At 40.6% G+C, this 27,815-nt stretch overlaps 1 protein-coding gene across 1 annotated transcript; it reads right to left on the reverse strand.

Annotated features, from left to right (window-relative positions):
• grapa (GRB2 related adaptor protein a) lies at nt 1-27,516 on the reverse strand. The gene is made up of 5 exons (XM_063904487.1): nt 27,158-27,516; nt 21,966-22,063; nt 20,872-20,991; nt 10,964-11,132; nt 1-1,303 (listed from the first exon to the last, which is right to left on the reverse strand). The coding sequence occupies exons 1-5, from the start codon at nt 27,233-27,235 to the stop codon at nt 1,118-1,120; spliced, it is 651 nt and encodes a 216-aa protein (XP_063760557.1). The 5' UTR covers nt 27,236-27,516; the 3' UTR covers nt 1-1,117.
• Nucleotides 27,517-27,815: the final 299 nt, after the last annotated feature.

Below are 27,815 nucleotides of genomic sequence, written 5' to 3' on the forward strand. Positions count from 1 at the left end.
TGAAGTTTAAAGAGGTCAATGTAATCACTTTATTGAAATGATTCGTCATTACATGTTAAGGAAGATCGGTTACTGTAAATCACATAAAAACTAACAGAAACAAAACCTTTTTACAATGTTTAATCTTACTTGTAATATATGTATTCTAAGATTACACATGAATAAGAATAAATACAAACAAACAACAAACAAATGATTCATGAACTACTTGAGTATAGTACATTTGAAGCTGTGTATCTTTAAAACAAAGTGTTTTCTGGTCACTCAGTAACCTTTACTGCTCCACAGGGCTGCACACACACTGACTCATACACACATGCATTCGCTTTCCCTCAGCACACGTTCAACACACTTAAAGTTTGCAGGTTCACATGTGTTCAGACACACAAACCCCTCCTCACACACACACACACACTCCTGCACAGCGAGAGAGGGCTTTGTGAGTATCCTCAGAGTGTGTGGCCCAAATATTCCCAACACAATGTCTCTCTGTGTCTCTCTGCTAGATCTCTGCATGGGAACGGCGCCAGAACACTGGAGCAAATCCTGAGTCATCTCAGCGGAGAAAACCTCGCCAATTCCTTCACAACCTCCCAAACACTTGTTTCCTTCATCATCAGGTGTGTGTTGCTTTTACTAAGCCTGCACCAAGGCTGATAAGCTCTTCTAAATAATTATGCCGTTGGGGTGTGTGTGTGTGTGTGTGTGTGTGTGTGTGTGTGTGTGTGTGTGTGTGTGTGTGTGTGTGTGTGTGTGTGTGTGTGTGTGTGTGTGTGTGTGTGTGTGTGTGTGTGTGTGTGTGTGTGTGTGTGTGTGTGTGTGTGTGAGAGAGAGAGTTCTCCACAGTGTATAGGTCCAAATCTTCTTCTTTTTAAACATAATGAAAGATTAGTTGTTGGATCAGGTGGAAGCAATTGATGAGCTCGTAGCAGCTGATTGGACGAGGCTTGTGATTGACAGGTGGCATCACTGGGGGAAATGGGAGTAGTCTGTCCTATAATGAGCAGTTCAGTTTTTTCCCTCGTCAGTGATTAGACACAACAGGGGAGCGGTGTGAGGGGCGGGGTCGAGACCTTTTATGAAACCCGTGGGAGCGTTTGTGTTTTGATGCGTCACGTCATTGGCAGTGGTAAATGGGTTGGACGTACTCCGGGGGGAAGTAACCCACGTGTCCATGGCAACGGCCCGTCCAGCGCTGCGAATCAGAGCAGTCCATGAGTTCGATGACATCACCGCGCAGGAAGCGTAGCTGCGATGGGTGGTGAGGGGTGAAGTCAAAGAGAGCGTGGGCGTGATGGGGACGCTGTGGGGGGTGGGGGGAGAAGAGAGAGAGTTATTGAAATGAACTTGAATTGTCCGCTGCTGTATTAAAACTGAAAAGTGTTCATGTTAAGTGACATCCCGTCCATTTAATAAATGATGTACCCTTTCTTTCTTTTAAAGTACAACCATATTTTATTTATCATTTTCATTTAACATTTATTTAACCAAATCATTGTCGGTTAGTCCGTTCAAAGGCCTGTGAAATATTAGTCTGATGAGAGACGTCTGACCAAAACAGAAGCACCCACACATAAGAGGAAAGACTATATTAAATTCTGCTGATTCATCTCAGTTATGAACGTCATTACTGCAACCGTCCGCCACCTAAATACTACTCAGACTGACAGCTAAGTTGTATTAAGTTCTGGTATAGGAACTTGTTCATTTCTATTTCTATTTTGGGATGTTTATATCTTAGAATTGTTTCTTTCTACTCTTTTGATTTCAATGCCTTGTTTTGTTATGCTGTTGCAACGAAAGAATGTCCCAATTTGGTATCAATAAAGTACATCTTATCTTTATCTGATCTGATAAGGTGATGGATTTCCTACAGATGAAAGAAAAAAGCCTGAATTTGTTTTATTTTAATCTTGTTTTAGGATTTAAAAATGTGAATGTTTGTTGAGGGTTATTTAAAAGGACTAGTTCTTCCTCTAATGTGCCAAGAGTTAGAAAGGAAGATTAATGCCACTTCTGTTATGATGGCATCAATCTTCTCATTCCTCATCAAGAAAGCAATTAGAGCATTTCCAAATATGTCAAACTTTCCCTTAGAAGGAAGGAGGGAAAAATATCTCCGTGTAGCTTCAGGCACTTTTCTAAAGTTCCTATTAATTACATTTCTTCCCGTTATGCTTATACCATCCCCAAATCTAAACCTCAAACAAAAGTCATGACATTCTTGAACCTTTATTTTCAATTTATCCTCACCTCACAACATTCGTTTATTTTGTTTAAATAGAAAAAAACATTTTGATAAGGGAAGATCTTTAAGACTACAGCTGCAGTTCAGAGTTTGAACTGGTGAAAGGGGTCTTATTCATAAAAAGAGCACCTTTATTAGCTTTGTTCATTGTTTGTCCACATGTGAGCAGCTTTTGAAATAAGGACAAAGTGACATAACTCATTTGAGGAGGTCATGAAAAAGAAAAAGAGGAATAGCGTCAGACCTACAGAATTTGATGACGACATACAGTACATGCTAAAAACAGACCTCTGTTAATATGCTTTTGTATTGAACGGCGAAATGCTTTCAATTGAACCTGCAGATTTGTTCCCTCTCTGTCTCACTATGTTCTTCTTTAAATTTACAAAATTAGCCTTTCTTCTCCTCTGATCGACAGCCTCCTCTGATCTCTGTTGACTCGTGAAGTAAAAGCAATTTAAGAGTAGCAGAATAAAAGTGGTTATTTTAAGAACTCTTCAACTGAACTAACCTCATAGCTGTCAGTTGCACTCCAACAGAGAAACGATATACGGACTGGGAGAGAGCCGAGAGACTGAAACGAATACCAATATTGTATTTCTTTATATGTGTGTGTGCTTCTGGGCTTTATTGCTGCTGTGGAGTGCTTTGTGTTCGACCAAGGCCCTATGGCTTCCAGGCACACACACAAACAAACACACTCTAACCAGACAGCAGGTTTAGGATCAAGAGACACAAACACAATCTATCAATCCCACAAATCTATCAAATCCTCGCATGCTTATCCCTTATTGTGTCGCTAATCTAGTCTAGACTCCTTTTTTGTGTGTGTTCACGCACACACACCCTCTTCCTGTGTATCTGGGTGTGAGTAAGCAAGTGTGTGCAGGCCCGTGTGTGTGTGTGTGTGTCACAGCTGAGGGAAAATCCATTCATTTTCCACGGCAGTTTATGAGGCGCGATACTTTGGAAAGAAAAAATATGGTCACCACGTATCAGCTGCGCTCGGCTGCCTTGTGATCAACGTCCTCTTCAGAGCCCGCTCCGACCCCGAGCGAGCACTGACAGGGGAACAAATTACTCTGTACCGCCAATGGACTACGGCTTTATGATTTGTCTCAGAACACACACACACACACACACACACACACACGCACAACTACACACGGTGTATGAGGCAGACTAAACATACCTGTGACACCGCCTCTGTTTCCAGTTTAAGATGACACAGTATTAAACAGAGGTCAACGTTTAGTATGAACAGGCTTTCTGTTTGAGGGGAAAAGCTTTGGGAATGGGGACATTAGGGCTATGTTGGGATGGGGTGGAGGCGGTGTTAGAGAAGAAACTACTGAGAATATTTTCCCATCGTGCGATCATGAGATGAGAAGTGATCTAGTGCCAAGTTTTTAGCTTTTTAGTTACGGAATTAACTTAACGATAGGAGGTACAACACAAAAAGCAACAAGAACTGAGATTAAGTTTAAAGAGCCCCCTATTATGTTCATTTCAAGATTCATATGTATATTTTTTTCCTCAATGTTCAAAAAGCTCTTTATTTTTCTCATACTGCCTGTGCTGCAGCACCTCATTTCACCCTCCGTCTGAAACTAGAGCCCATTGGTTAGCTGGCCAGCTCTGTTATGATTAGTCCACCACTAAGAGATGTCCCGCCCCTTAGCCTATTAAGAACAAGTTGTTTGAGCACTAGTCAATGGAAGCACAAGTGTTGGTAGTGATGTCACCTTGTTGCGGAAGTAAACAACGGAGGCGTTTCAGGCACAAAACTTACATAGCACACTACAGGAAGGGGAAACTGACCCATAGAGTCAACAACTGAAAGATAAATGAAATATAACGCATAAGGTTTGAACGTTATTCTTATTTTTCATGCAGTGGTTTCATAATACAAGTCTTAAGGGAGTTATGCCAGAACTAGATTTTCCTCGTGTTTTCGAGCTGTTAGTTTCACTGTCTAACAGTGTGGAGATGAAATGGTGTGCTAGTAACTGAAGAAATGGGTTTAGTATAAATATTTTAGATACAAGGTCGGAATAAGACTGAGCAAAGACAGAGAAAGGAGTTCCTAAATAATTTGGCGGGATGTTAGGTGTGAGGCGAAAGAAAAGTTCTCATGTTTGCTCTTTACCATAATGTGTGTAATTTCCCTAATGGAGAGTAGACTGTGTTACAAATGATGCCAGTGACAGACATTCAGTGGGCGTTGGACTTTTGAAGAAGCCGAGGGCTAAAATGAAGCCCCACTGAGAGCAGCTGACCATGATTTATATAGAATGGCAGAGTTGGGATCCAGGCAAAATATAATGTTTCTTGTCTAATGTGTCTTTAATTTGTAGATCTACCTACAGAGGGACGGAGACCAGCGACTTGAATGCCGATTACCACGATATGCTATACATCTTAAGGTGATGACTTTAAACGATACAAGGTTAGCGTTATTAAAACTGAAGTGATTCAAGTCTTTATTAGGAGCCTAAGGTGCGACATGACCAATTCTTGCTAATTATTGTCTATTTGTAATGTTAAAGCAACCTAGAATGTACACTTTACTCAAGGCTACAGATATAAAGGAATGACTAAGCTGCCGTGATCTGATGTGGAACGACTGATTTGTTTTTTCTGAGGCTACAGAGAAATGTAGGTAAACACGGCACATCGGCACGCCAGCCTCGGCTTTGGGGCATGTGGTGGTGCAGATATATTTACCTCAAGGCTATGACAAAGCAACAGTGTGTGTGACCTACAGTACAAGAAAAGTCACAGCCCGCATGCTAACGTTGGGATCATGCAAGCATGCTACATACAGTATCCTTCCGCGCCAATTTTAATTGTTGCCATAAATTCAGGGGTACAGTGTCCCATGATTTATCAAGATTAGACCAAAGCACTCTTTGTTTGCACCAGTCCATCCTAACATTACACACAGATTTAAATCCCAGATTAAATGTACGTTCAAGGGTCTTGGACATGTTGTCTTCAGTGATTACAATCCTATGTTAAAGGTCTGTTACCTTATTTCTTGTCCTAATATTGTGGGATTAACTGGAGTTGCTGTGATGCAAGAAAATCGACTCAAACGGAGGATTTTTGTATTGAATACAACCAAGAACAAGTTACTGAGTTGAAGAAAAAAGTAACTTGATTTTCTGAATGACGGATACATTTTAAAAAAATATTTTCAAGTTTTCGAGTGTACAGCCCTGTATGGGACCAAGGCCCATCTGGCACGCAATCCTTTTCAAAATGAATAAAGGATTAAGCATCAAGGTGACCTATGACCACATCAGTGAGACCTGAGGCAGAATAAAAGTACCAGCCTGATGGACTTTTAATGAGCATCCTCCTCATGCAACAGCATTACTTCAGGGCAAATCTTAGAATACCACATAAAGAGAGTTGCTTAATTCTGTATACAGGAACATATATAACTGAACAGCACTGCTTTAACTATTCTGGGAAGTTAATAAGGTTGGGGTTCCAATATGGTTTCTTTATATTGTTTTGTTGTTTCTTTTTCCATTTCACTTTGTAGTTGTTATCTAAATATCAAAGCATTAAAAGCACGTTCAAGACTTCCCCGCATATTTATGTCGAGTGTAATTACTAAAACGGAGCATTAGCAGTCTAAATATTCAATGGATACATCTGTAGAGCAGCTGAGAGAAGGTGGGTGGGCTAATAATATTCTCACTTCTCCAAAAAGAAACACCACACATCTCACTATGTTATTAAAGACACAAATGACTGCGAATACCTAATAATTCATCAAGACAGACGGACTGACTAACTTGCTACGGCATCACATTAAAATGTAACAGAGAGAATAAATCAAGTATTGCATCGCCATGAAGTTAACAAGCATCAGCGTTCTGTTGTGGTCTTAAATCTGCTTTATAACAGCCGTAAAACAGGGAAAGAGTGCAGCATCTGTCTGATTTTTATCCAGTATTTATATGTCTGACAAGATGATTTTGTATGAATGACAGGGGAGCAATTATTTCTATGCGTCTATTACTGTATACACAGGTCATGAAACCAGCTCCTCAGCCAAAAATCAGAACATAAAGGTCTGTATACGCTTAATTCCCAGAGAACCAGAAGGAGCGGGTGTTGTTTCCGTGTGTTTCACAATAAAGAGACTTAGATTGCCACATTATTTGGGTCATTCGTTTTTTGTTTTTTTCATCTTCCCATGGGACGTCTGTTTCTATCTCCCGTTTAACCACCGTAATAACGCCCAGAAGCTAGATTCTGCCCTCGCACCTGCTCCAGCTGCATTCGTTCAGAGGACTGTGTAACATCCCCAGTGATTTAGAAACACGATTTAGAAACAAGCATGAAACTGCTAAGGTGCTGTCAGGCTGTTACTAAACAACAGCAGCGGCTTTGGATTGAAAACCTGTCATCCCGGACTAAAATATTGCAGCAGTCTGGCATCATACATCTGTTTTAAAGTATCTGATTTATACAATTTTAGCCGTAGGTAGTGACATGGACAAATCCTGCTGACTTTAACGCCAAACTTTACTCCAGCAGTCTTATACAACAGCAAGGATATAAAGAGAGGGGTGAGCGGGGCCAGACCTATAGAGCTTACACTTCAATCAATAAGGAACACCCTCTAAAAAAGTTCAATTCAGACAGGCTCAACAACCAATCAGATTCCATTTGGCTTGCTCCTGTGATGTGGGCATGGAAAATATAACCATTTTTCTATATATTTGATTCTTTGTGTTCTTTAAAAGGAGAAATGTAGGTCATCGGGTAAAAGTAATTCAAAATGCAGCTTTGCCAGAATATCAATACCTGTATAAATACTTTGAAATACCTTCCGAATAATGTCACGGATGACTTAGGTGCATGTTGGTGTTTCTGTGTTACTTCCTCCCGCAGTTTACTTCTATTGATAGCACTGGCCTGTAAACTCCTCACTTCCTATGTGATCATCTGAGAAAATCACAAAGCAGCGATGACTGGCTACCTTACGTGCAACCATAGATGCTGATGCAGTTTCCCCACTTCTTATTTCAAGCTGATAGTAAGTAAAGGTTTGGTTTTTCCAGCCAAAATGAACCAATTTATTCAAAGACTTGTTTAAAAACAGACTAGGGCTTCACAATATATCAAATATTTGGAACAAAATCGCACTATGGACTTGTGCAAATGGCAGCAAGTCCAATATTAAGTTAAGCAAAATGTATAACAAATATCAATCTGAATTAAATATTGTAGTGCTGCAGAATAGCCCCAGTATTTAACAGACCTAATAAACATCCTTGTTTGTTCCAGATCCTCTTAAAAATCATAAATGATCATTTCAATATATTTTATAATGCACTGTTTAAAAAACTAATCATTACCTTTAATCACAGATGGTATCACAATTGCAAAATCATCTAATCAGGATCCCTAAAAAAGACCCATATAAAAAAGATAAAAAACAGGTGGTAGTAAAATCTTGAATTTGTGCAAACACTTATTTTCTAATTTCTTTCAGCTGGTTCCTAATCTATTCTGGTATAACTATAACATGCTTCTATACCTGTTAAAATGCCCATTCACTTTTAACAGAGACAAACAAACAAATTGCTGCCTTTCTTTTAGGCTCTTTTTTTCGTCCTTTAACCATGAACAAAACGGACAAACCTTTAATATTTCTGGAAAAACGAGGTGTAGTTCCTGACATATGAATATGAAACCGATACAATTGAGTGACAGCTGAAGAACTGGTTACCGTGTAACACTAGACCGAAGAAGTCATGTGAGATTTGACATTTCATATTAATCTCGTTTACTGATATGCGAGAGCCATGGGCTAGTCACCACATGTCTCGGAATGCAGTTCTAATAAGTAATGTGACCTTAATGTAACCTGTCACATCATGTTAGTCCTTTAATTTGAATATGATGAGCAATACGATCGTCTTTATTACTTAGGAGCGGTAACGTAAAGAATATGTATTATTTAAAAAATAATTGGTCACGAGAATCAAGAATATGGGCTTGCTGCTCTGTAATGCCAAACGACCTAACCTATATCAAGAGTCAGTCTGTCCCTGGGGAAAACAATTCTGATGTTAGCTAGAAATGTAGTAACCACTTAATCTCAATTGTCTTGTACCACAACAGTCTTGTAGCGTGCCTTATCACCACCACCAAAATATGTTTTTTGTAAGCATACAGTAATAAAAGATCACAAATAGATCCCAGGTTAATTGGTCCAGTAGTATGCAGATGCACAGAAAAGCAGTCGGATACACGGACACCACGCATGACCCAAAACATGTGTTAAGCCCTTGTGGAAACAAGTATCTGTTATAATTATTCGCAGCAACAAAAACTGTCAAAAGATCATTCATGTTTGTATTCACAAGTCTGCAACAAAACCATTAGACGTGATCCTAATGGGGACAAAATTACCCAATTACATGGCAGCTTTTCCACCTAAAAACCACAAATGTCAACGTTGTCGTGGCGCAAAATGTAGCTAGAAATGTTACGGTTCATCCTCTGGGAACCATAAAGGTCGGTATAAACTGTAATGGCATCCCGTCCAGTAGTTTGTTAAAATGCACTCAAAACCACGAATGTCAATGAGGTCATTATGCAAATGGAAAAGCCATAAATGTTGCGGTTCATCCTCTGGTAACCATAAATGTTGTTATTATAATTGAATGACAGCTTGTCCACTCGTTGTTTTAGGTATTTCACTCAAAACTACAAATGTCTACTTTGTCGTTGTGCAAAAAGTATGAAAGAAATGTTAGGGGTTCATCCTCTGGGAACCATGACCGTGGAATTTCATGGCAGCCCCTCCACTACATTGTATGATGAACCATGCCAATCCATTTGATAGTTGTTGAGATTTTTCAGCCTGGACCAAACTGGGGACACATCCCTAGAGCCCAACATTTGAGTGTACCCTGCCTATTGTAAATCCTGATATCCCTTCACATCTATCTGCTCTCATTAATCAACGCTGTATATTCAGCTTCCTATTAAATGGTAGCGTGTTCTCCGATGCCAGGCTTCAGAAGCAAACATGACGGGATGAGTACTAACTCGCGGCTTGTTTTACAGTGATACTAACATGCTGCCCTATCAAGATCAATGAGGATCATGTCGCTCTGCATCTAGAGGGTTTGTCTACGGGCGCGGCACCACTCCTAGGATTACTTAACATGCAAAACCCAATCCTGTCTGCATCATGAATGAACAATAAGCAACAACAAAGGTTTCTCCCACGGTGACAACATCATGGGAACTTGTTGTCATTTCGAAAAATGTCTCACTAAACCAGAAATGTTGAATACACCTTGCGGCAACGGACATCCAACTGCCTGATTCTCCTTACAAAAAAAGTAAAGAACATTAAAAACATGAGGATAGAAGGTGTGTGAGAAACCTTTGAAGCACATTTGTTGTAATGAGCTATATAAATAAGCCTTGACTTGATTTAATTACCTTATAAATGGTCTGGATCAGAGTTAAAACCTCAACTAGGTGTCTGAAGTACAAAGTGAAAGTGGACTAATTGCAATTAAGTAAATTGATGTCCTGTCCAAACTTGAATTGATCATGATATATCTAGATAATTGCCGCTCGAATAACTTTTCTTTAGTACAGCGGTTCTCACTCCCTCTGGCCCGGTGCCTAAGATAACTGATCTGGTTCTGCTCCGAAGCGACGGCGAGTCCTGTGATCTTTCTTTACAAGCTGCACCTCTCCGTCAAACCCGGCTGCCACAGTCACAGCTCCACAAATTAAACATGCACATTTCACTTATGGAGAGTTCCCATAACTGTCAAGAAGAACGGGTTGTGCCTCCGACATAGGGAAAGGAAATATGAATACCGTGGAAGCTCGTTATATCTGTGACACCCTGATGTGACAACAGATTTTTTTAAACTACACGTTTTGACACGTTTATATACTTTACTGGCAACTTGAATTCAAGAAGTGATACAAATGAGGAAGGCGCTGGTGACAATGAGAACAGATGTGTTTTTAATGGTTTAGGGAGAATAAACTGACATTGAAAGACAAATTGTGCTACATAACCGTGTCGGTTTAGGTGATTTCATTAGGGGGAAATAAGACTATATAGATGAAAATAAAGCAGCTGTTCATTCTGATCTGTTGTGTGGATCATTTTAAGTAAGAAGAAGAAAGAAAATCCAAATTAAAAACAGTAAAACTTTTAAGAATTCCCTCAAATTTTGAAGTTAAAGGATATTTTAGTAGCAAAACCAAGCAGAAAGTCTAAAAGGAAACTGCTGAAGATGACATTAATACAATTTGAAATTGTGTTGTCCAAATATCTTTATAGGAGTGAAATGTTTTTACTAAATTATGATTATATTTTCCCAAGAAAAAATTAAATATTGATGATAATATGCTATTTTTTCCAATTTTAAAATCACCAAAAGATTGTAAATAATACACAATTTATCCTCTGATTTTCTGTGTGAGCTTGTCACACAGAAATACTGAAATTGTGAAAAACAATCCTGTTTAATTACTGACAAAATTCTCCATTTATAGGATATTTGTTCTTATCCCTGTGAGTTCTTTAATAAAACAAAAAACGTGAAAAACTGGTGCTTGGTCAAACAGTGTCTGGTGCAGTTTGAACGCCTGAAAGAAAAGACAAAGAAAGACACAAACAACAAAAACAGGAAGTGACATGCTCACCCTGGCGAAGTGCTCAGGGTCTCTCAGATAGACCGTCCTCTCCTTAGCGATGCTGTTGCTATGGTAGAACTCCACCAGCTCGTTGAGGGAGGAGAAGAGCTCGTCCCACACGTAGTACTGACAGCTGCGGTCCTGCAGCACCTTGAAGTGCTGAACATGGTCCCCATAACTGCAAAAGAAAACACAGAAACTAAAACTTGTCGTCCATCTTGAAGCATCTGATGATTAATACCAATCTCTAAAGCAGAGATGAATCACTGAATCATGGTAACAATTAAAATCTCACTCTCTTAAACCAACTTTTATTATCTGTTTCAACTTGTAGGAACAAATATAAAGCTGTCACTGCGTCAGCCTTTTCCCGTCAAGATGAATTTACCAACATATGGGTGAATAGTTCAGGAGAATTGATTAGTTTTGATCATGAGACTTGTGAGTCAACTTTGACTTATTTATGTTCACTAACTAATTTATCGATGTAATTAATACATAACTTAATTTATGTTTGTTTTTGCCCAAACCATGGTGTTAGCCTTAACCTTACATAGGATTTTCATTGCTTGAACCTGAGAAATTAGTTTTGATTTAATGTTCACCGCTAACCATGTTTAAATCTGCAATCTGTAGGTAGGTAAGTAAGTGTTCAAAACATTGTTCTTATGTGATGAGTAGAGTAATGAGAATGGCCTGTAAATGACGCCTGACAAGCTGAAAGGGGCCTTATTATACTTTTGGGGGTTTTACCATTCCTGTAGTGTGTCATATAGGTTTTTCTGCAAAGCCTAAAATCTTCCGCAGGGACTTTTTCTCCCACACACTCCCCCCTGTTTGAAACACCTCGAAGGACTTAGAGCTGCGTTTTTTGGACGCAGTACATTTTGACCAGATTTGGGTTCACAGCCACAGTCTTGACCTTTAGTCCTCAAAGCTTTGGCATTAGCTCCACAGCTGTCAGCTGTTGGGGCTGGCATGCATTCAGTGCAGTCCAATTCATTTGCTTCCCCTAGAAAAGCCACCGCCTAATTCCTATTTTCTTTTTTAATTTAAATTAAAACATTTTAACCAATTACACCAAGTCTGTATTGAACAATCTGGCACAAACAGTACGAGAGTGGACACATTTACTACATTCTTAAAGAAAAACCAACAATTATGCTTATTCTAATCCAAAATAATAAGTACAGAATGGAGGCAGTTATAATAGGGGTCACTGTTTGGTGTGTGTGAATAATATTTAGACATTTTAAAGAGCAGGAAGTGACATTTATGTCGGCGTCTCTGGTGGTCTGGGGGATTCTTTGCAAAGCAGATGGTGTAAAACATGATACCCATTTAGGAATGACTCATTTTCACACAGTGTAATGTATTCGTTTGTATTTTTGACGAGTACAGGTTTCCTAGAAGAAGAAATTAGAAGTGTGTGTGTGTACATATAAATAATAAATCAGTGTGCAAAAATAGCCACAGTGTTGGAGTGCGTGCCTTGTTGTTATGATTAAAAGAGTTTGGCCAGTTTCCGTTGGCAATCATATACCTGCTTCCCTATCCTGCTCTGCGGTGGTTGCTAAGTAACTTGCCAGCTTATCTTTAGAAATCTGGACACCTCACCATGATCATACGGTTATATAACTGCCTCCAATATGCAGCGGAAGTCAATGCAACTCCTCCATATTTCTAAACACATCACTTTAGTAGGTGTGTATGGGGCTCAAGTTAATGATGGCTCAGATATAATATCCCATGCCTGACAAAAAGCAAATTCAGTTAAGGGACAAGGCGTGGTAACTTTATCATTTCTGTGATATTTGTGTCCCATAAAAGTGTATAGATTCCTCCTATAAACAACGCCCTTGCTCGCACAATATAGCACTCTCCGAACTCCTCGTCTATCTAGTCGGACTGGCGCTGCTCCAAGATTGGGAAAAGTAAATGAGCATCAGCTTGTTTTCAACAGAATTACTTTCTCTATTCAGACGCCAAGAACTAAATGACTCCCCGATGACTGCATGGCATTCAGCTAACACCTCCACCCTGCCCTTTTTCCTCCGCCTGCTTCTCTGTTTCACCCTGTGTGTCCTTGTTTCCCTCGGCTCACCCTTTGTCAGTCCCCTGGAAAATTATGAAAATGCTTTCTTGCTGAAAACATTCATTCAAGCCAAATGGAAATGAACTTATTTTTGGATTGACACTGTACCCGTCTTTGTAGTCGTTGAACGCTCTCTGTGAGTAGCAGTTCTGTCTTTTTTTTCTTTGGCTCTCACTCTTCTCTATCATCTGACTTCTATCTATCTTTTCCCTCCCTATCGCAGTTCATCTCCTCCTCTCTGTCTCCCTCGCGTCTCTTGATGCAGCCCTTTCCCTCCACTGAGTCACACACGAAAATGCGATCTGAATGATCTCCATCAACCCCATCGCCCTCCCCAGTTGTCTGATGCCATCTGCTGCGCCCTACTGGTTGGCTCTGCAACTGCCAGCAGCTGTTTTTGTGTAACTGAGACAAAGCATCAGTACCTCAGAAGATACATAAGACGGTGAATGACAAAGACAGATTTAAAGAGAATTCAGATTCTTTGGAGGTGGGGATTAAGGGCAGGATGTAGACAAGGCAAGGACTTTCCCTTTAGGGGATTCTCAACAATGTCACAAAGAATGAATCACATCAAACACTGAGAAGGAAGGAAAGGGGAAACGAGATATTCAGCTGAGTTCACACTTCCTGCAGCTGTTATTTAACAATGCTGTGTCTAACATGTTGTTTTGTTGGCTTTGGGTCCATTAAAAGTACAAGAAAAAATCCCCATAAATGATAAATGCATATCTGTTGTCCTCCAGATCGAAAACAGTAATGTAAAATGTGAAGGCACTCTTTTGTTCTAGGAGGTGAAGCCTATTTCCATTTCATCCAGTGGTATTCATATGCTCACATTAAGCAGAGCCTAAAATAATTCAGGCAGTCACACACACAGAAACACTGATAGGAAAACGCTCGTCTAACTTGATGCTCAATGCGATAAAGGTGACGTAGATAGATGGATGGATAATGAAGCTAGGGCATCTTTCAAGTTTGTAAAAGCTGGTTCACGCGGTACCAAAAGTAACGTTTTTTCCAGAAGATGGACAGATATCTGGCAGACTAATATATAAAGGACTTACATTGAAACTGCACAAAACACCTTTATTTCAGACTGGCAACCTGGGGTATTATTGTACAAGGCATCTTTTTATTTAAGATACTTTAACAGCAGGGAAAGTTAGGATCCGATCTCTTTGGTATTGCTTTGTCCTGAGTTCTGCATATCAATTCTGCAGGTTGTGTCAGCGGGGAATCTAACAAAAACAGCGCGGCTGTGTTTCCATACAGCTGACCAAAATCGCTTCAAATATTTATGAAGCAACACTTAGACTACAACATCTCTTCTTTACGCTCAATTTGCCCTGCGTTGCAAAGAAACGACTCTGGAGTAAACGAATGCTTTTTAAGATGTTAAGAACAAATCCAAGATAAAAATCTCCAAACTCCATGCTGGCAAACACTACTATATCAGCTGTGTCATACTTTCATCACATCATGTACAACCTCCTGCACACCACAATAAGGTCATACGAACAATGGAAAGGTAAGAATACCACTTTTACAAACTACACTTAACCTTTGCTCATGTTAGGAGTTGTTGACATCATTATAAACACTAACTAAGATGCAACAAACACACTGATGTCAATACGAACTCTGATTTATATGAAATTATAGCAGCAGCGGCTTGTAAAAGTGCAAAACATAATAATCTTAAGACAAAGTAAAGTGAGGAGGAGAGAAAGCAGATGTAGTGTTTCAGCTCTATGAGTGTTAGGGTGATGTCACATAGACGTTACTATTAATTATTACCCAGAGACATCAGAGAACCAGTGTGCATAACGCAAGCAGCATCTGTCTCAACTTGATCACAAACTCTCACACACACTCTCACACACACACACACACACACACACACACACACACACACACACACACACACACACACACACACACACACACACACACACACACCAGTGCCCTCTCATCTCCCTGATCCAGTGTAATTAAGGCCCAAAGCGATGGAGAGATTTTTTTTTTCCCCAACTCAAAGAGAAAGGGTGAGCGAGAGATTAAGAGAGAATAAGACAGATTGAAAGAGAGAAACTGAAATAGACGTGGTGATAGAACAGAGAAAGAGCTAGTGTAGAAAAGGAGAGGACAGAAGTTAAAAATCAAACTTTCACTCTGAGCCAGCTCAGTTCAAGACGCTTGAAGGTCATCCTTTCTCTACACTGACACTTCATCAATCTAGTATCACTTCCCTGTCCTCTATCTGTCTCTCCTCCTGCTGCCAACCCCCCCTTCTTCTCTAATCTGCAGTTCAGTTTCCAAACCTCTGCAGATGTCGTGAATACTTCACACACCTCCAGCTGTCAATTTAATGTGTGTGCACTTAGAGAGTGTGTGTGTGTGTGTGTGTGTGTGTGTGTGTGTGTGTGTGTGTGTGTGTGTGTGTGTGTGTGTGTGTGTGTGTGTGTGTGTGTGTGTGTGTGTGTGTGTGTGTGTGTGTGTGTGTGTGTGTGTGTGTGTGTGATCCGAGTGTGCGTGCTGCAAATCATGATTACATCAGCGTTAACATGCACTCGCCTGGTAGTGTGTGTGCGGCCGCCCGTTATCTCATGTATCACAAGTCTGAGTCGGCCAAGCGTGTCACTGAGTGAGAGGTTGAACTCTTCCTGCAGCATCAATAAATATTCCTCATCACCTGTTACGAAAGATTGGTCGGGAGAGGAGGAGGAAGTGTGTGAGGGTGCAGAGATGGAGCAAATGAGGGGACAAGGTTTAAAACATGATGGTAGAGCCAATTTGGGGCGAAAACTGATCTTAATCATCAAACAATGTCCAACCACTAACTAATTATGGTGACCACTTAAAACAAAAATAGTTTGACAGCTTTGTTTGTTGGCTAAGGGCCAGGCTAGTTTCGTCTTTGCCACGCTAATCTGCTCATGGCTCTAGCTTGAGGATATCAATCAGCTAATTTAACCCTCAGCAAAAAGGAATGTGTATTCTCTCAACATTTTACACACTATTCCTCTAAGCTGGTCTTTTTTTCCCCCTTAGTCTGCAAACTCTATAATGTCCTCAACTGGCTTTTCCAAATTGTCCTACTATTTATTTAACTTGTTTGCATGTACTGTGGTAAACCTGCTGTAGACTCAAACTAACAAAATACCATGTTTGTAATAAATGAAGAGTGGGACAGAAAAAATATGCTGAGCATAGGGGAAGGACAGAATCGTGAAGTGTGAACATTTGAATAAAAACAGTTTTAGAGAAGAAATAAGACCCTCTCTGGAGGGTTTACATCCCAGAGGACATACTTATTTAAGCTTGACTTTCAATATGAGAAAACACACAAATAAAAGTGAAATCATGCATGCTAAACCCCCCCCCCCCCCCCCCCCCCCCTTCATCTGCCATAAGCTCTTCCTTCTCCTGTCTTTATCTGCAGTCCCTGCTTGCTCTTTCCCTCTGTCTCGTATCTCTCTTTTTATTCTCCCCACTTCTTTCTATTTCTCTCTGTATTTATGTGTCTGTCTCTCTCAATTGTCTTATGGGTCACTGAACTGTGGCTTTCAATTGGTGCCACTGAGCTCTGGCATAAGCTGTGGAAGCCTATCTGGACAACAGAGGAAAAAGAAGACCAGTGCATTATTCTCTTTGTTCATAGCGATGATAAAATAATAAAGTAGAAATGACAGTTTATTACAATGGTTGGCACAGCTCTGTTCATATGAGATGTTTTTTAGTAAGTAGGTAATAAGATAAGATGATCAATGCCATATTCATGCATGGTGACGATGAAACGACAGCCATTAGCTGGTTAGCTTAGCTTAGCAAAATAGCGGGAAATAGCTAGCTTCTGCACAAATGAAGCATGTTGATAAGGCAGCTTTCTGGTCTATACATTTTGTAACCATCAAACAGAGCTATGCTGTCTCCACTCTTTGCGCTAAACTAAGCTAAGCTAAGCTAAGCTGTGATAAGACATACGATTGTTTTCCCAAATGTTATCTTTTCCTTCATTGACTTGTCCAGCAGTGGCTCAGTCAGTAGGGGCTTGGACTGGGAATCGTAGGGTCGCCGGTTCAAGTCCCCGAACAGACTTGAAATATGGAAAGTGGACTGCTACTTGGAGAGGTCCCAGTTCACCTCCTAGGCCCTGCTGTGGTGCCCTTGAGCAAGGCACCGGACACCTCCAATCCCCCCTCCCCATTGCTCCCCGGGCGCTGCACGATAGCTGCCCACTGCTCCTAGTACTAGGATGGGTTAAATGCAGAGGACTAATTTCACTGTGTGTGCTCTGCTGTGTGCATGCATGTGACAAATAAAGAGGGTTTCATCCTCCGATTCTGTCTATTCTATCTACTTGAAGGTGCATAAAGCAACATTTAAAGGACAAATTGACCTTAAGAATATGAAGCTAATCCTGCCAGCACCATGTATTTATTCCCAAATAGTGTTGCACAACTTTAGCGACTCATCTACAATTGTTGTCAAGGTTTTCTCCACATGTATTCATTAAGACTCATTCGCCTACTTTTTTTTTAAAGCACCCCCTCTCTCTGAAGGGCCGTTAATGTGTTACTTAAAGTTTGAAGAAGCTATGTAGGTGGTAAATAAGCATAGCCCAAAGGGTCAGTTCCCTTTATGTTTCCTCTTTAAAGAGGTGACCCTGACAAGAGACTAATGATGACTGATGTCAAGTCAGCACTTTGCTGTGTGAGCCATCAGGCATTGGCAGCAGGAGTCAATGATATCTGAGGGCCATGTCAAAGACGGTGGCATCAACACTGAATTTAAACAAATAAAAGAGAAAGAGCTCAGTCTGTTCTTAGGGGGCATTAGAGAATACTGTATGCCTCAGTTAAGAATGCTTTTAGTGGGCCAGAAGGACTTTTACTGTGGCTGAAAATGTTGATTGATGTTGGACATAAGGCCAAGAAAACCACACAATGTTTAAAATACATCTTATCTGTTGACATACATTAGGTTCAGACAAACAAGATCACAATGAAGTGCTGAAGGTATATGTGTCTGCATGCGTGGGCTGACCACCGTGCTGTTCACATAGCAAACTGTCGGAGAGGACTGAGCTGCGGCGAGACAACCTTGAGCTTTATCACACGACGAGACATCCAGCAAGCAAAAAGACTGAGCAACTGCTTTTACAGTTTGACTGAAAGACAATACAAATGCAACACATATGGTACCATTTCAAAGGGAAAAAAGGTAGCCCCATCCCCTAAAAAAACGACCTAAACTGAAATAATTAAAAGTGCTTTGCCGATTCGGATATTGTGGTTATTCTCAACCTGTTTTCCCCCCATGTGCGCCGTCTGCTTTTCTACAGTTACTGGTTTCTTACAGTGTCTTTTGATGACTCACAGAGACAGTACACACTTTTTACGTTAGCTACGCTAGGCTGTGAGTTTAAAGTGTGGGTGGTCGGATATTGATAGTGATTGTGGTATGTGTGAACAAGGAAGTCAGATTTTCCATTTCAGAAAAAGTAAGAGTTTGTTCCTTGTCAGTGTTGTGAAATACTGCAGCGGCAACAACATGCTGCCTTTTGACTTGTTTGATACCTCAGCTCTTTTTCCTCAGACATTTTTTTTCCAACGGGATCTATATGACAGCATTGTGGTAGAGCCTAGCTAAGCAGAATGGATTCCTCTTCGCTCTTTATAAACGTCTATGTTCACTTTGCTCCACTTTCCAAAAATAAGCTACTAAATAACCCATTGGGACAGTTCCTCTGGCACAGTCTGAAGCTATTCCCCAGCCACATATTCTTTCATAACCACCTTTCAGAGCATATTCCGGAAAGAAACTGTGCTTAAACATATCCCTCTAGTCTGTCCGTGACAATAAACCTCCGACGCAAAAACCTTTCTGTAAATCATTTTCTGTCAGAATCACTCTGAGCTTTATTCCTTGTTATTTTTGTTTTAGGAACCTGTGTGTGCATTGTTCATTGTTTGGTATTTTATAGACTAATACCAGTGTGTTCTTGAACACCATATTTAGTCCAACAAATAGAAAAAACACAAGTAATATGAAGACAGACTTAGCTAAATGAAGAGGCGTGTGACCGTTTTACAACACAAATAGCAAGGTTACCAGGGTGAATGTTTTTGAGAAATAATCTGTAACAATATAATTATTTATCACCCGATGATCCTTAAATAACCCGAAATCCTAAGATTGGTACACCTTTAACAGCATGAAGTACTTCCACAAGGACTACTAAGGTGATTTAAGTGTGCATTAACGTCAATGAAAATGAATTATGGCGTCCCCCTTGACTTTAAAGTGACAATAAAAACTTTTCACAACATCCAAATTAATCCGGAAATAAACTAACTCTTTGAAAGTGCAGACTTCATGCAAGGCCATTTCCTTAAGGGTAAAAATAATGTGTGTATCCGCCCAGTGATTCACACCAACAGCTAATGGGTTGTTCCTTTGTAAAATTATACAACTTTGGTGTTGTTTTTCCGTAATCCTCGGGACAGAAAGACAAACCAACAAACAAACCAAAAACATAACCTTGTCTACATGATTTCTAACTTCGCCAGCCCTCTTGGCTCTATTCATGGCTGTGAAAGTAGATTTTCAAGGACTGACGTCAAAGCCTTGCCAAGCTGAGTCGGGCTGAAGTTTTCACAGTTACTGCTGTCAGAATGTCTCCTCCGACAGCAGAGCTGTCAGCACACAAGGACCCCACACACACACACACACACACACACACACACACACACACACACACACACACACACACACACACACACACACACACACACACACACACACACACACACACACTAAACACCTGACCCAATTTTCAAGCTTTTAAAACAACAGCCGGGAAGCATCAACAAACAGCCAAACAAAAAAAACAAGTAGTTTTAAAATCCTCTCTGTCCCCTCTTGGCAAACCTGTTTATGTTTGTCCTTCTCTGTTACTTTCCCTTTCGATTCCCTTAATGCTGCAACCTGCTTTCCTCTCCTGCCCTAATGCTTCCAAAGAACTTTCCTAAATCCAGTTGGAGAGAGATATCATGCCCAAAACAACCCACAAATCCAACTCTCGACCCCTGACTTCAGCCAGTTTGTCTGACAGCCTGGCAGCACAAAGAAAAAGCCAACCCTTCACTTCCAGGTCTGGCCCCAACACACACAGACTCTCCACCTCCATTATCCTCATTCCCCAGGAGCACAACACCAAACCTCAGCTGCACCCCAGACAGTCATTGCCCAGGACAAGACAACCGATCGGCCCCATCAGCAGCTCCAGATGCCACGGTGTGCCAGACAGGATTAGCACACATCAGGCCAGAGGGGTTGTTCCAGAACCTCTAAACCCTCCTCCTCCCCACACCTTATCCTCCGCTGCCTGCTCCTCTGATCCCCTGGCACCAACAAAAGTCTACATGCACACCCTCAAACGTTATTATTGATCAAAGAAGGGACAGCAATGCCAATACATTATGCTGAATGGTAAAGGGACTAGAACGGTATAGCGCTTTTCCACTACTTTCCATCCCCTCAAAGCACTTAGTATACAAGACAGACACACACCAATTCATACAAAGGGGTTGCCATACAAGGTGTGAATGTGTGTCAGAATAACATACACACACACCGTTGGCCATGCCATTAGGAAGAATTTAATATTACGTATCTTTCTCAGAGATATGTTGACTGCTTTTTCTCATTGATGAAAGGGATGCATGGAGAATAGGAGTATGATTCATAAATAATAAATAGGCCAAAGTGTTGAATAGAGGTCCATCTAAAGCTCTTAAAATGTCCAAATTCTTACCTGACGGACATGGAGAATTCTCCAGGGGCGCTCTCACTCTCTCGGACCAGAAAAGCCCCGCACTCCCTGTGTCTGAGTCGACTCTCGGCCACACCGCGAGATATTCGACCGGCGAACCAGCTGGAAGCAAGAAAGAAAACAGGAAGCAAAGATGAAAAGGAAGACATCGATGTTTCTGTTTAATGCATGTGAACTGCCCTCTTCTGGGGTCAGTGCAGCTACAATAACACTTTAATAAATGACATAGTTGAGTATCTAAAAACCTTTGATGTTTGATGTATTTTCAATGGACTTAAAAATAGCTCACAGCAATACAGATGAATGCTGACAAAGGGAAAAAAAGATAGCTTAAGAGAGAAAAGAGGTAAAATTAGCATATTTGTGAAGTTATTTTTAAGCACTCTGCCAAACTGGAATGAAATCCTAAAATGCTGGATTTCAGTTGTCAGCCGGGCAGCGTAAGTAATGGTGCCATTTTTCATTTTTTTTCTTGCTCATTAGTCTTGCTTTAGGAAAGCAGTTTGTTTGGATTCAGTGTTTGCATAAATGACGTTCTGCTTTCACTGGCCTGTGCTCTGCAGGCAGATTGATGGCTTAAATGAGGGGAAGCACATAGAGCGTTACGGGACTCTCTTGTTGGAGGTCACGGGGTCAGAATTCTGGCTCTGTGAGGGAATGTTGCAGAGGGAAAAGCACTCTTAGACGGCACATCTCCTTACGCTTATGCACAAAGTTAACTAGGCAGCTCCAACTGGACCGTGTTCATTAACAAGCCGCTGCAATGGATGCGTTGCCAGTTATTGTTGTCCCAGCACAAAGTTGAGCCCAGCTGGTGTATGACCATCTGATGGAGATACAGTGTGTACCAGCAGCCTTACTGAAAACACACACGGCTGTATGGTTACGTAAGGCACCGAGTGAGTGTGTCCCTTTGGGTAGGCTGCCTTATGCCGGAGTGCAGATGTCCAAAGCAGAGCAGAAAAATGCTAGGAGCGGCAAACACTCACTGATGAGCTGTTTGGATAGGCTCGTGTTAGACGTGTAAAATGTATTCATCTGCTTGAAGACGTGAGTGCAGGCATGTGTGTACTTACGCGTGTGGCCGCAGGTTGATGTAGTTTTTGGGCACAAAGCCTTTCCTGTTGTGGAGCTCAGCTGTGTACCAGTTAGGATCATCCTCCATGTTGGTGATCTAGAAGCAAACACACACACCGATTAAATATTGCCCATAACGATGTTAATGCAGTCTATTACTGTCGGGTGAAGGGTCGCTATTATGGCTCCCTCCCCCTCGTTGAACAGTATATCGATCTCCTCGCCAGGCCTCTCCTTTTACTTCCGGTACAGTTGCTGCCATCCTTCGCTGCGTGAAGCGACGTTGTCGACTCACACAAATTCCGAAGAGCACAAGTTCAAAATGTCACATAAAGCTCATCGTGGCTGCTCACGAGAAACGGCGCACATGTCTGTTTGCTTTACATACAAAGAAGAAGTATCTACCGTTTTCACCATCTTGTTTTCACTCCCAACTTAGGGGTGTTCGGTGGGATCACTTTTAAACCTACCAGGTAACCGATAGAGTTCAAATCTTTTTTTCAAGTCAGTCCGGTAGACTTTTACACATGGTAACATAACGTTGACTACATCACGTAAGATAAGTATGTCACGTCACTGCGCGTTTCAGTTTAGAAAAAGGTCATGGTTTGGTTTTCACATGTTTGTGAACTTTCCCCGTCTTTATCCTATGTAACTTGATTCTCCTTTATAGTAAGGAAGCCCAGAAGAGGCAGCCAAACACGTGCACAGTAGATGCTTTGGGGTAAATGGAGTTTAGAAACACTGGGCTGGCCTTTAGTTGTCAGTGATACACTGTCGTTTGATACGCTCTTGTTTACCTGCTTTAATGTCTACCTGTTTTTTCCTATCATTTTTTATTCAGTATTCTAATCCAGCTGTGACATTTCCTATCAATATCACGCTGTTGTTTTGTTAGCTCTGCTTGGTTTGCGGTAATCTTTAAACCATTTTTTTTCCTTTATGTCCCATACAGAGATAAGGTTCCATTTATTTATTTTTCATACCACAGTGCTGCTATGTTTTATCAGTAAAACTCAAACAACCAAATCTATCAGCATTCAAACTGATAGCGAGCAGAGCGTGGCAAAACAGCTGAAATGTATCCTGCCGCTAATGGAACTAGGAAGATTTAAAAAAAAAACTCCTTTGGCAACGTTGCACTTCCTGCCAAAAAGTTGTCCTGTGCCCTCTCTGCCTTTAGGAACTTCATTTCATGCACCACCTACTTTAATGGTTGCACTGTGCAACTGTGCGAGCATTTAAAATGCGATGGCGGCTTTGGAGTGATTTAGTGCGCATAGCATCAATCATTGTTCAATCACAGGAGTGAATGATTGCCCTTTAATTCAGCTGCTCTTTTCAATGTCTGCCAGGCAATAGTTCAATTTAATATGAGGAAATCCCTCTTAAACAACCCCTATATATATTTTAGGCAGCTTAATACAACATGTTAAACTATCATATTCACAATGGATATGTAGGCCTCGGTTATTCATTACCTGGACTATGTGACCCCAAGACGTTCACTTTTCAAACCAAATTTTACAAGCACTGTCTCCCTCTCATCTCCTTTTCTCGCCTCTCATGACACTTCCTCTTTTTGTCCTTCTTGCTTTTTCGTTTGTGTTACACTTTGATGGGAGTAAATTTGAGATACTTCAACAGCTCTTCAATTTGCAATGAAATCAGCTTATCTTCTTCTTCATTAAAATCCCAAGCTATCCTTACAGTGATGATTTCCTTCTTGAGAAAAGACCCAGCCTGGGTTAGTGTAATCCTCAGTTTAATCAAGTATTTGTTCCTTTCTTTTCTATCCATTTGTGTTTATGGGATGGGTTATCAGTGAGCAACCACTGTTATTCAGCTGATAGTAATTCAACACAGCCTCTTGGAACAACGTCTAATATTTTGGGGGTTCCTGTGAAGCCAGCAGATGTCCGTGCAACTAGAGTCGAGATTACAGTAAAAGATAGAAGTCGATGTCTACATCAGTTTAGGGAAATCAACAAAAAACGCTTAATTGCTGTCAAACGTTAGCCATTAGGGTCCGAGCATATTGGCAAATGCATTACGCCCCCTTTGTTTTCCACACACAAGACAGTTAACCTTCCTTTAAACAAAGCCCGCTCAAACATGATTGGTCAACAACACTCATAAATGGAAAGATATGAGAAAAATATGGATTTAAGTATCAAATAATGAATCCTGAATATACGTTTCCAATATAAAATCCGCTCTAGACTTTAAATATATTAACAGAAGTCCAAATGAGGCTATGTATTAAACTAGCCTTTGATTATGCCAGTCTCTAAAACAGCCCAACAACTCAAATTGTCGTGTGTTAGGGTTGGAGAGAAAAAGAAACTGTTCCTCTTTTCACGCTCCACTTTTGGGTCCCTTGTGTGAGACTTGGCCACATCTTCTTCCAGCTTTAAAAATGTTCATAGCTGCGACTCTTTTATTTGAATATGAAGCTATTTTAATCATTTCATTACAAGTCTCCGCTCAAGTCAGCCTGATTAATCCATTTCCACGTGGCAACACATTTTGCACGACACTGTAGGAGTTGTTGTAAGATTGTAAGGGCTGGCCATCTGGTGATGCAAGAGGGAATGGACAAATGTGAAGAGTTATTTAAAAGTGCTGTTTGACCCTAGTCTGAACCGTAACTGTTTGGCTGAGAAAAAGACAGCAGTTTATCCTAGCAGAAAGAGACAAATTAAGACGCTTAAGCAGAACAAATGTTGGTCTCGTTTTAGTCCTGGCAAATGTTGTTACTGTGGCCAGGATGTTGACCTAGTCATTAAGCTAAGGACAGGACCATCTAAACACTGCTGGAAATGAAGAATCACATTTATTTGTTGAAGAATGCAGTGACAAAGATGCAAAACTAAAAGCCACCTCATTATGGCTGCATCATACATTGACACTCAGCTCCAAAACAATGTGTTTTCCATAATTGGACATGTGTCTGGGGTGACTCATAAACCACCATACTGCAAACTAAAGTGTAAACAATACCTTTAGGCATTATTATCCTGTCATATTCAAATAAATGTCATAGGTTATTTTCCTGTTGAGGCCTTTTCTTCTACTTTTCTTCCTTGAATCATTTCCGATGTTTTCCCTGCCTTTCACAAATCAGTAAAGCATAAGTTAGTTTTCATAGCAATATCAAAATAACAACAAGAACATAATAAGTCAGAGCTGCCACTAAGACTCGTCCTGTAGCAGAAATTCACTTACGGAGGCTAAATCCTGTGGAGAAATTGATCTCGCTGTGCCTTCTACCAATCGTTTGTGTGTTTACTGTTTGACCGTGGAACAGCTGGTGCCACGGTATAAGTCGAGAAGCTCTTGCTCTTTAATTCTGAGGTTTACTGCTGATGTCTTAGAGGGACTATTTTCTACTACAGTAATTTCCAGCTGTGCATGAACCATCTAAGCATTGCATTTGGCCTGGTAGAACAGCTGTAGAAAATGCTTGCTTTGCAACCAATAGCAAAAATAAGACTAGTTTACATCAATATTTTATACAAATGTACTTACTTCAGTTTTTTTTACACAAAGTTTTATTAAATAGTTGACACCATGGTCATGTCTGTTGATTAAAGATTAATCTACAGCAGTTTGGCTTAGCTTTAGCATGACTGGAAACACCAGAACCAAAGCCCCAATACTGCACACAATAAACCCCACTTTTTTCCACTTACATTACGGATAAAACAAATGATTAATGTGTTTCTATTGGACTTTAAATATGTCATTTTGTTTGTGAGCTAGTTTATCCATTTCTTTATGCTAAACTAAGCCAGCTAGCTACATATTTAGCTACATACAGGACGGGGGCATCAAACTTTAGGCCACGGTTGCCAGCTCTCACGCATCTGGCGTGTGATGCATGCTTTCACTATCAATCTCACGGTCTTACTCTGCCCAAACTATTCTCACGCCCAAAACAAGATGAACCGCCGATCGTTTTTGGTTGGTTATTTACGGTGTTGAGTTGACAGCTGCTCAAGCTCACTCCAGCCAGGTACCCAAAGTTGGCAACCCTGCTTTAGGCCCTAAAGTTAAGGTCATTCTCACTCCCCACTCTAAATACAGAGGCTTGGTTAGTGGCCCTCATTAAACGATTATGACCAACAATCTCCTTTATCATCAGTTTGGGCTGTGCTGGGCCTCTTTAGTGGCTGAAGTAATTATGGGTATAGGGGGAAGTCAGGTGACATAGTATGCATAACATCACAGGCGAACACAATGTATTTAATGTGTGAAACCAAAACTCAGCTCCTTTTTAAATTACACATCTTATTTCTGTATGATGTCACGTCTTCTTCAATCACACCGCTAGTTTTGTTGCCTAGATGTAGCCAAGTATAATTTAAACCGTATGTCATCATTCAAAAACTCTTCCAACACCTTTGAAAGTGGTAACGCTCAAAGGGCGCAATAAAAATATTCAAATCAGCATAATTGAGAAAAATGGGACTTTCCAAAAAATGTCCAAAAATCTGTCAGACTGTGAAAATTTAAATAATATATTCTTGTTTCGTGTTTAGCTGCCAATCCCTTAGTTGATCAAACATTTTCGTAACAAGTCAGTCTGTCTGTTGGCTGTTTTTAATACGGATAAATCTTGAGTCAATAGCAGAAGCACCTTGATACAGAGGCATTAGCTACAGACGCTCAAGTTATAATTGTTGTAATTATCACAGCAGGGAAGAGAGAGGGAGAAAAGAGAGAGGGGGTATGATCTGTTGGTCCACTACTATGCTGATTTAATGTGTGTGAGACACATGCCCTATGTTTTTGCATAGATACATAGATGGATGGATGGATAGATGGATAGATAGATAGATGGATAGATAGATAGATAGATAGATAGATAGATAGATAGATAGATAGATAGATAGATAGATAGATAGATAGATAGATAGATAGATAGATAGATAGATAGATAGATAGATAGATAGATAGATAGATAGATAGATAGATAGATAGATATAGATAGACAGATCGATAGATAGATAGATAGATAGATAGATAGATAGATAGATAGATAGATAGATAGATAGATAGATAGATAGATAGATAGATAGATAGATAGATAGATAGATAGATAGATAGATAGATAGATAGATAGATAGATATAGATAGACAGATCGATAGATAGATAGAAAAAAGTGTAAAAAACAATTCCACTTACCTTGAGCAAATCTCCCTTGTTAAAACTGAGTTCATCACCCTCTGTGGCACGAAACGTGTAAAGTGCCACCGCTTCCATGCCGAAACCTCCCACTCACACACATACACACTTTCACACTCTCTTTGGGACCCCCACTAATGCCCCTGGCACATGGGGGCTGTAAAGAGGGGGAAATGTTTAAAAAATAAACAGATAAAAGGAAAAGACACAAATAAATAACAGGCAAAGGAATGAGGAGAGGAGAAAGACAGGAGAGGTCTCGACTGTCCGCTTATGCCAGAAAGCGCGCGGAGTCAGAGCAGAGGATGCGAGAGAGTGAGCTCCGCGAGGGGAAAAACACGACTGGCTGCTGCTCAGCAACACACCACAATGAGTAACGCTCAGAGAGAGAGAGAGAGAGAAATGGAGAGGAAGGGGAGTGGGAGTGGGAGGCACTTCCTGTGTATATATTTGTCTCACATAGTTGATGTGGTTTCTGTGGACTTTATGTATGTGTGTTTCTTCAATCAGTTGCCTGTGAACGTGTGGATTGACATCACACTTCTATCACTGTGCTAACCAGTTTAAATGTTATACTTTCAAAGGTGAAACGTTAGCTCATATTCCGAGTTCGCTCACCTAGCGCCTTTAAAGATAGACATTGAAGGTCAGAACAAGG

The sequence above is a fragment of the Eleginops maclovinus genome, chromosome 16 (assembly GCF_036324505.1).
Source record: "Eleginops maclovinus isolate JMC-PN-2008 ecotype Puerto Natales chromosome 16, JC_Emac_rtc_rv5, whole genome shotgun sequence".
In the NCBI taxonomy this organism is placed as follows: domain Eukaryota; kingdom Metazoa; phylum Chordata; class Actinopteri; order Perciformes; family Eleginopidae; genus Eleginops; species Eleginops maclovinus.